At 43.9% G+C, this 10,707-nt stretch overlaps 1 protein-coding gene across 1 annotated transcript in view; it reads left to right on the forward strand.

Moving 5' to 3' along the window:
• The window catches only part of LOC109318183 (SITS-binding protein-like), an 87,140-nt gene that overhangs the window by 23,626 nt on the left and 52,807 nt on the right, over nt 1–10,707 (forward strand). Inside the window, exons 3-4 of the mRNA XM_019547252.1 lie at nt 7,914–8,121; nt 8,638–8,788. Coding sequence (XP_019402797.1) covers nt 7,914–8,121; nt 8,638–8,788 — 359 coding nt within the window. The remainder of the gene's footprint in view (nt 1–7,913; nt 8,122–8,637; nt 8,789–10,707) is intronic.

Here is a 10,707-nt window from a genome sequence, read left to right on the forward strand (position 1 = left end):
AGAACCTTGCATTTTTCGGTGTTAAACACCATCAGGTTCTCATCCATTTGCTGAGCCTGTCCAGGTCAGCCTGGATCACTTGCCTGTCTTCTGGCGTGGATGCTTTGCCCCAAAGTTTGGTGTCATCGGTGAACTTGGCCAGTCTGCTTCTGACTCCAATGTCCAGTGGTATTTATGTTCCATTATTAAACTATCCTTTCTTCTGCAATTTTGCTGCCTGTTAGCTGTTCCTGGTAATGTCTTTCTTCTATTTCACAGTTCTACAGGCTGTTTTTAGTTCCAGCTCAAAATCTTAATTCAGGGGTGATAATACTAACTCAGGTGTAGAAATGGCTGAGTGAAGCATTGGGAGCACTGTCAGGATACTCAAGAAGACTAGATATTGTTTTATGGATTTATAATAAGATGTGCATTTAACTGTAATGACTACAGGACTAATGAAACAATCTCTTTCTACTATTTTGACCAATTTTTGCCTAGTTCATTGTATTTTTTTAAATTAATATATAATCTAGTGAATTAGTGAAGATTCCAGTAAAGTTATATTTGTTTTTGTTTTGACCTTAAGCTGGGTAATATAGTACAAGACCCATCGCTTCTAGTTGCTCTTTAACTGAAAATAAATGTGTTGTATTATATGGGATGATGCACCACATCACCTGCAGTCCTCATTTCAAAATCCTGCCCATGAGTCTCCCAAGTAGGTAGTGCATGGTATTTTCTATAATGGTTCAGTTCCTGGAATTCTATTATTAAATGAGAACATCTGATTCAATTGTTCTGTTTTTGTTTTTAAAGAATAGTTTGGTATTCCTGGTCATAGAGAAAAGCTTGGACCATGACCTCAGTGCCTCTAAGGACTCAGAAACCAGAAGGCCTGTTTTAAAAAAAGCCTGTTTAAAAAAAAAAGATTTGAAAAAATATCCCATCATATTTGGGGCTTGGACTTATGATTTTTGAACCCTCAGGGTTAGCTGTATTGTGGGTAAAAAGGTATGAGATATGGGCCAGGGAAGATTTTGTATCCTGGTTTCTACACACAGCCAGATCACTCTGCATATGTGTAAGGGAAGTACACTTGGAATGGCAAGAACTGGCAAGGGTTGCAGTAGGGCAACCACTGCAATGTAATAGCAGCAGAGTGGCAGAAATACCTCCACAGTCTGCAGCTGCTTAGCTATCAGAACTTCCTGCACTAACCAGAAGTCTGTACCTGCACTGCTGTGCTTTGGCCACAGGCTTCACAAGGAGCAGAAGCAAGCCCCCACGTGCACAAAATCTGACCAGCGCTTGTGCATTCAGCACTCTGACTTACAACCAGATCAGATAATGGCCAGGCTTCAAAGACTGCTAGGGTTGGATGGGATTTGTAAACTAGACGTGCATGCACGAGAGAGAAATCTGTCATAGGGAATGGATTTACAGATCCTGGGCTCTGCAGCCGTGGAATGTTTTTGTGAAATCTGATGTGGGCTCTAATGAGTTCTCTGGTCTGTATCTGTATGGCCCGAGCTGAATGTGATAAGAAACAGGGAGCTACTGCCTAGATGGTTCACTGACAATTTGTTCTCAGAGAAGAGTTCAAAAGCATGATACAACTATGCCCAACAGAATGTATGTCCCCTTCTTCCCGAGAAGGAAAACTCTAGGATTTTGAGTGAGCTCCTGATTTTTCTTCTGATCTGGTGGGCGAGAAAGAGGATGGTCTTGTGGCTAAGGCACTTACCACGGGAACTCAGATTTCATTATCTTTCTCAGCTAAAGATTCCCCATCTGGTTTTGTCATAGTACCTAATCTTTCTTTGCCTAAATTTCCCAACCCTACAATGGGAATCACACATCTGACTCATTTTGCATTGAAGTGCTCAGGTTGTATCATCTCTACAAAACCAACCCTCAGCTGGTCTAGCAGGCTGCAGAAAATAGCACAGGCTCTCTGTGAACTCTTCATTCAGGCTGAGGGGATCACCACTTTCGTTGTTTCAGATTCTACCCAAAGACAATGAATTTTGCCATGCTGCTGTTTGTATTCTGTCCTGTTATGGGGCTTGTCTTATTCCACTACAGCATTTCATACTAGAAAGGACTATAGACTCTGCATAACACTACAGAATAACCAGATTGGTAGGGTCAGGGCTATGGCCATGATGGTCCAGGAATATGCAAGAAGCAAAGTATATTTGCATTGTGAGAGCTGTTAGACAAGGTTTTTGGGCACAAAATACCCCTTCTCCAATCTGGGAAAGAAGTTTAAGCTAAACACCAGGTAAAACCATAACTCCTATTTAACTCCATTATGTAGATGAAATCAACACTTAACATTCCCCTTTGAATAGTTGTATTTTTTTACATCAATGGTGTCAAACATGTAGCCTGCAGGCTGTATCAGGCCCCCCATGCCATTCCATCTGACCCTTAGGGCTACCAGCAGGCTACTGGAAGTTGCAGGTGGGGCCAGGGTAAGGCCTTCCACAGAATTTGGGACCCCCAGGCCTTGCTGGAACTAACCTTTGCTTCAGGCAGGTGAGTGAGGGATGTGTAACACAGTCCATCCCCACTTGGCTCCCCTGTCATTAGCCCCAGGTCTCTGCCTCTGACAGACTTACTGCAGCTGCCACTAGCTCCATGGTCTGGCCCAGGAGGACCCTATGGTTTGGATCCAGCTCAGGGCCTGGAATGAGTTTGACACAGTCACCTTACATAATTAGGTTTGTCTATTTCAGTTGCCTTTTACATGGTTTGTAAGTACTTCTGACCTCTTCTCTTTGCTCCACAGGTTTAAGCCTGCTTCCCTTTCTTTATTTGACTGTTTTCTTTGTGCCCAAAAAAATCTGTTGATCATCTCTTCCAGCTGCATGGTTGGACCAATAGAAGATATTACCAAATAAACCTAGCATCTTGCAAACAGCCATAGGACAGTTTCTTCTGGATGAGAAATAGTATACAGCACAGCACACAGTCCCCTTCTCATCTCCGTGCATATGCATTTATGCACAGGTATTTGGTAGCCACTATGTAAATGTGTCTGCATTTTTGTGCTTGTCTAAGTGACCGCCAAATCCTTGTTATTTCCCAAATACCAAAAACCATGCAGTCCCCCTGTTAATTCTCTGGGATTGCTCAAAATGGTGAGTTTATTGTATTTTTTAAAATTTGGGCTCCCTCTAAAAATATGCTGTCTTAGAACCACAAAGCTCCCAGGCTTTGATAAAGAGTCCTGACTGTGAAAACATAGAATGCTTATGTGGTAGGCATTTGTTCAGTATCTTCATCAACGACCCATGACATGGGATGGAGTGCACCCTCAGCAAGTTTGCAGATGACACCAAGCTGGGGGGAAGAGTAGATAAGCTGGAGGGTAGGGCTAGGATTCAGAGAGATCTAGACAAATTGGAAGATTGGATCAAAAGAAATCTCATGAGGTTCAATAAAGAGACATGTCAAGTCCTGTACTTGGGATGGAACAGTCCCATACATCAGTATAGGCTGGGGACCGACTGGGTAAGCAGTAGCTCTTCAGAAAAGGCTAATGGCATGCTGGGCTGCATTAGTAGGAGTTTTGCCAGCAGATCAAGGGAAGTGATTATTCCCCTCTGTTCAGCACTGGTGAGGCTACATCTGGAGTACTGTGTTCAGTTTTGGGCTCCTCACTACAGAAAGGATATGGACAAACTGGAGAGAGCCCAGCAGAGGACAATGAATATGGTTTGGGAGCTGGGGCACATGACTTCTGCGGAGAAGTTGGGGGAACTGAGCTTACTCACCCTGGAGAAGAGAAGACTGAGAGGGGATTTCATAGCAACTTTCAACTTCCTGAAGTGGGGTTCCAAAGAATATGGAGCTAGACTGTTCTCAGTGGTGGCAGATGACAAAACAAGGAGCAATGGCCTCAAGTTGTAGCAAGGGAAATTTGAGGTTAGATGTTAGGAAAATCTTTCTCATGAGGAGGGTAGTAAAACACTGGAACAGGCTTCTCAGAGAGGCTGTGGGATCTCCATCCTTAGAGGTTTTTAAGACCCAGCTAGAGAAAGATTTGGCTGGGATGCTATAGTTGGGGATGATCCTGTTTTGGGCAGTGATTGGACTAGACATCCTGAGGTCTCTTCCAACCCTCATTTTCTATGATTCAGTGACTTCCCTCCTCCACTAGCAAAAATCAGAAACTCCACTAAAATTAGTGGAGCTGGACTGGTGTTCAGTTGGTGTAAGTGGTTCCAGAATTTCAGAGTGTAATTCTAGACATGGTAAGGATTTGTCTTGAGCTTAAGCAATACCTTGCCACTTCCTGCACACCTTCCCAGCAATGGAACTGAAGGTTCTTGTTTGGATCCTTAGAGATCAAAAAGCCCAGGCCTAGCCAATGGAGGATGTACTCAGGCTATATGCAGTTCAACACAGCAGCTCTCAATCATTTCAGTGGCAGTGCACAGAGGTAACTGAGGTAACAGAATTTGATCCTGCATTCCCTTCACCTCTTACAAACAGTCCTGCTTTCTCTGACTTTTCTCACCCTCCAGTCCTAATTCAAAAGGGCCCTGCTAAGCAGTCAAATAATGAAGGGTGAAAACAGTAGCATAACTGATCAGGGGAGAGGGACATCAGAGTAGCAATCCCCAGGTGCCACCTTTGCAGGGAAGAGTGCAACAATTGCTGATGTAGTTGTTGGGTGGGATGCACCACCATCACCAGCAGTGCAACAGCTAGTGCAGCTCTATGTATCATTGTTGCCCACAGCAAAGCTCAGCCCTGCAATGCCTCTGGGTAAAAATATATAAAAATAATATTTTTTGTAATAAAAATAGATATTGCAAAAGCGAATCTGAGCAGAAATGTATACATTAAATTACAGAAGGGTTAATGAAAGTTTATTAATGCAAGTATATCCCTCTTCAGGGTTGTGCTCCCAAACACAATTCTTTTGGGCTAGTGCACAAGAACCAGAGAGCTAATCAGAAGCTAATGGGGAAGGCACTGCACTGGGACTTGGGAGACTTGCTTTCTGTTCCTGGCTGTGGGAACTGAAGGGTTAATTGGGGGAGCAGGCTCTGGACTCTTATCAACTAATAATAGCCATGAAGGCTGTCCCTCATAGGTGCTCAATTTGCTCATTGAAGGGGAAAAAAATTCTAAAACTGCTTTTTTATAAATGCTATTACAAGTAGTAAAATAAAATAAAAAGTATCGCTAAAATTCAGGTGCTACAGACTGCTAAATAAGGGGTTAAACAATGCAATTATCAAATTAAATTCAGCTAAATTAATTCACAGCAGTAGTGGCTTTCATTCTCAATTTAGTCAAATGATCAAATTAACACATCAAGCAATGAGTTCATAATCTTCAACCAGGAGGTTCAAGGGGGTTGCTGTTTGCTTAAATGCAAACCACAACTGGAGAATTCTTCTTCATGGCAGTGACATCAGACTTGTGCTGGGTGAATGTTTCGGGTTAGACACCAAATACATTTTTGTCTGTACCACTGTCTCCAAAGTCAGTTAGTGCTTTCCTTCTAGAGTCTCACTCTCAGGTAGTTAACCTGGCTTCCTTTCCCAGCCCCCCAAAAGTAAACACAGAATATCAACTGTAACCAAGATACTTTGATACAGGAAAGTTTTCAGCAGTGTTTCTACTGACCAATAGCAGCTCCATTTCTCTGAGGACGTTCACAGAACTAGGAGCAGATGCAATGTAATAACCTTAAGGAGAAGTTTGAGGTTTGTTTACAGCATATACTTAGTGCTCTCATTCATGTGTTGGAACCTGCTATATACTTCCAGGCCTAAGTAGAAAAAATGTTTCTCAAGGTAAAACTGGAAAAATAAAATATTTTAAATGAAAAGGGGATTTGAACTCTTCAGCTCACATGTTTTAGGGAGCTGTAACTGAGGTCACAGACCTAACATGAGGAAAGGCACTTAGAACTTTTTGCTAATTGGTACGAGAGAGATGGGTCAGGGTTAGGTGGTTAGTGTGGATGTTGTGACTTGCTTTGCTGCTGATATAATTGATTGGAAAGGCTGTATTTTTGATACAGCTTGTGACCCAGAAAGCCCCACACCCCCGACAGACCTTGGATTTTTGCTGCAGATTTTTCCTTTCTGGATGGTTTTAACACCTCCCTTGGAACAGTGGGCAGATCAAGCAGATAGCAAACCAAGGAGGTAGATAACCTCCTCTAATCTCAGCACTAGGACTCAACACCAGACTATGGCTAGTTCGGAGAGTCCTCCTTCATTTAGCAGTTTCCTTCAGATGTCTACCTCCACAATGTCACATTTGGCATGCCTCAAAATGAGGGAAAAAAGTAAGTTGAAGCTTAAGAAAATGACTCCAGCCTCCATCTCTAGGCTAGATTATCCAATTGCACCAAGTGGCATCAGCATCTGTTGTAGACATTGGCAAATCCGTAGCAATGATCAGTTGCCCAACGAAATCAGTCAGTCACTCAGTTATCTCTCACATCCTTTCTTTAGTTCTTGAAGTAAACTCAACCCTGTCTTTTGCTAGCTGTCAAACTTACTCATTTGCAAGCAAGAATGGAGGAACCAGCTCACTGAGTGAAGGTTCTCGTGGCCTTTATTGTGGTAAAGCACAAAGCCATGCTAAAAATGTCACTATAAATATGCCTTTCATGTATTTCTCATACCATCACAACTACATCGCTCCAGCCCTACCACTATAATTGCTATCTAACATAGAGCAATTAAGTTTATACTAAGTCTTATGTCAAGCCTGCAACCTTGAACCCAGGGCTTTGGTCTGGCCAGCAGTCATCTACCTCAACCTGCTACCCTGCTGCTGTTCCCAAAGGGTGGATGAGATCTGCCTAAAGCTTTCACCAGTGCCCAAGTCTCTGCTTTCTCCCTGAAACCTGAGTGACTGGCACCTGGCACCTGACTTACACTTCCCCTATATAAAACCCAAAAAAGGACCAAAAGGTGTCTGGGAAATAAGGCTTTTTCTGATCTTAGACTTCACCCTAATAAACTATTTGCCTCTTGACATCCTGATTCCCTGACTTGGCTTGCTCACGGACTTCACTCTCCTCTTTATTTCCCAACTCAACTTGCTTGTGTTGCTTGCCCCCTGGCTTCCTGACCTGTGGCTTATCTCTGAGCTCTGGTCACTCTTTTTATCCCAATCCCTGATTGCTTTCTAGCTGCCCATGTTTCTGTACTAAGAGTCTGTTATCTTGCATAGGGTCTGTCTCTTCAGTAGCTATATCACGGATCTGCTGTAAGAGCATGGGCAAGCCATGTCATCTCTTTGTGCCTGTGTTTCTCTTCCTACGTGTATCTCTTTTGTGTGTTTAGACTGTAAGTGCTTTAAGACATGGACACTGTCTCACCAGATCTTTGTGCAGTACCTAGCACACTGGACTTCCTGCTGTGATTATGATATAAATTCACATAATTTCCCAGGCAGAAGGTGCACCTAGAAAATAAACAAACCATCATTAGTGAAGAGCAAATTTTAAATCATAAATCATGTTTGCCGATCTCAAAAGGTGTTGGCAGCACCGAGTAGGTAGGTAGTTTGAGAACCTACTCATGAGGCTGGATCTTCTGCTGGTATAACCAATGAACCTCTGTTCAGTATCAATGGATTTAGTTTGATTTGCATCAGCCACAGACCTGGCCCATAATTATGTAGTATACACCAGTGTTCACTGCCAAGTTTGCACCTCATCTGCATTTGTATAGTCCTCCTGGCCCCATGGCATCACGAGGGCTTGAATGGGTGGATCCATGTGCAGCAATACAGTATAGTGGGCCACCACCTTTGGCAAAAATTGCTGAATGCTGGCAGAAAACCACAGAGGTTTCCTAAGAGAAGAGAGGAGCTTGGGTGAAGAAAGGGGAAAAACAACTGAAATGGGACTTCTTTATCTTTTCTGTTTTCTCTTGTCTCCAAAGGGGTAACAGTAACGATTGCACCTGATGTCCCTGTCTTCCTCTCAGTGGAGAGTAACAAACACTTCTGCCTGGAGAGCCCTTCCAGCATAGACATGATTCCCTTGCAGTATATGGTGTGCATCAGTCAAAACATCACGTCTGCCCACCAGGAGGTGGGAAGCCAGCTCTCAGAACAAGAGAGGAGGCTGCCAAACACAGACATACTAGGGTAAGAGAGCTACACTATGACAAAAATGTCCATATCTTAAGACACCACAGCCTTCCACAGGCACCCACATTTGGACCTTATGCAATCAGGATAGGATCAGCCCTATCAACCTTGAGCGTGAAAAGCTGTATTGTCCTGTACTCTGTGCCCTGAGCCATCTGGTCCCCCAGTGGACTGAAAAGAAAAAAAATGAATGGAAGCATTTCTCCTTCTGTTGAGGAGAAGTAATACCACAGTTACTAATGGAGTTAGAATCCATGATACAAAAGCCTGGTTGGCTGGGGATAAATATTCACATACATTTTTGCACTAAAGTTCTGTTTCAAGTAAGCTTAGACCACATTTTGTTTAACGGGTAAATGCCTTCGGTGTTTTCCCCACACTTCCCCTTTCTGTTTCCCTCAGTGTTTCCAAAGACTTTGGTCACAACATCTGCCCAGTTGTGAGAAGACAGACATACCAATAATACCTCTTCGCATCAAGCAAGCTCCTTTCTTTTTGCCTACCCCCATGCAGGTTACCAATCTGGAAGTATTATGGAGCAGCAGATTCTGCTGCCAAACTGGAGCGAGGTTTAAGGTCTTTCTTCAACAGACTGAAAAGGCACCATCTTGGGGAGGGGCTAATTGCCATCAATGAACATTCCACAATGATACTTTCCAATGCGGTAGGTGTGATTTTGCAGAGTACCAGTAAGGTGGGAAGATGCATGGCAGTATCAGCACAGTAAGGTTCTTCCTTCCATAGGGTGTCATATACCATAGCTCTGCCTCCTTTCACATGCTGTAGAACTTTTTAGATTATATTTCTTGAGTGCACTGGGGGTGATACATATATATTAGGGGAAACCCAGAACAAAGCATGATAGGTTCCTGCTGTTCTGGGGCAGGGAACAAGATGCTACTTATAAAGAAACTGGATGTCTCCAGCATGGAGCTTTTAAAAACATACGTGGGTTGCCTATATACATGCTCAAAGGTGTGGTGGGGGGGATGGAGGGGAGAGGGGATGTGTTTTAATTAGAGTGGTTCCAGGACAGCCGCTCTAATTAAGGCAGCTCACCCTCACGTTTATTAACTACCCGAGCATTTAAAAATGGCTGCATGGGCACTTTAACTAAAACTCATTCAACGAGGTTTAGTTAAAGCATCCCTGTGGCCATTTTGAAATGCAGGGGGGCTTAATACACGTGACAGTGAGGTGACACTGGAGTGTTTTAATTAGAATATGGAGCAGATTTGATTAATTGAGTTTGCTCCGCTGCCTTCTAATTAGAATGTGAATGAATGTGTCTATAGGCAGCCATGCATGGGTTGAGTTCAGGGAACTGGGTATTAGAGAGAAGGTTGTGTTACAGGAACAGTGTCTTTAATAGTAACCAACAGTTAAAAAGAAGTTTTCAAATGAAATGAACCTTGTCGGTCTAAAATAGTAATTAAAAAAAAAATCCATGATTTTCCACAACAAACTTTGGGGTTTTAATATTTCAGCTTATTTCTTTCTAGGAGCACAGTGCAAATGGGAAAGGAGTTAGGGAAAGCACTACATGTTGAAAGTTCCTCATTGCAGGGACTGTCTTTCAGTAGCTGTACATGCAGCCCCCGGCACAATGGGGGAAATTTGTTCTACTGCTGTGAGCCTGTAGTAGCTGCTGTAAATCTGCAAATAATAAAGACTGTGATATTAGCAGCATAGACAGGTTTTTGTAGGGAGTGGGTGCAAAATCACAAGATGACTTGCTTGTGGGGCATGTCCTCCTATGGTGGTAAGATTTACTCCACGGGGGGGTGTTCAGTAGGGCTGTGCAGAGCAGGTAATATTCGATTTGACAGCCATGTCAAATATTAAACCGGGTCCTGCTTCGATTTTCTGTCTGCTTCAAGTGTAAGTGGGTCTGCTTCAACTCGAGGTCAAAGCTCAGTCGCTGCTTTGACTCCCCCAAGGGCTATAATGGGGAAGGTCAAAGCAGGCTATAACTTTGGTATTTCTTGTTTGATATTGATGAAACTTGCAGGAATGGTAGCTCCTGAGGAGCCCACAAAGTCTGCCAACTTTCACAGTGATAGGTGGGGTTTGGGGGAAACTGCACCTTAGGCTGCTGACAGACAAAACTCGTGATACAGATGGAGTGAGGAGGGTGGCATTCACTCCGTCTGCACCTGGAGCTTGGGGAACCCCAGCAGCGGGAGGTTCACCTTGAGGAACACCAGCTGCTCCACCAAACCCAGATCCAAGCAGGTGCAGTGGGGTGTCACAACATCTGCAGTCATGCTGAACACCCTTTTGCTTGGCCATATGTGGCAGACTGGTCGGTGGACACCCTCTCGCTGCCACATATGGTGCCCTTGACCCTTGGGTCACAGATGGTGGCTAGCATATGCACTGTGTTGGACCCCAAGGGTTCAAGCCTTTTCCTAAGGCCCTCCTTCAGCTGCCTCACCCGTGCCTGCACATCTGGTGAAAGCAGCCTGCCCCAGCCAGGAACATTGGCCCCCAGGAAGCTCTCCATCTGGCTGCAGAGCTTCCTCACTATGGGGACCACCTGGCTGAGGAAGGCATCAGCAGCACTGAGGGTCTCAGTGGCCT

The sequence above is a fragment of the Crocodylus porosus genome, unplaced genomic scaffold (genome assembly GCF_001723895.1).
Source record: "Crocodylus porosus isolate Cpor-Errol unplaced genomic scaffold, CroPor_comp1, whole genome shotgun sequence".
Classification (NCBI taxonomy): Eukaryota; Metazoa; Chordata; order Crocodylia; family Crocodylidae; genus Crocodylus; species Crocodylus porosus.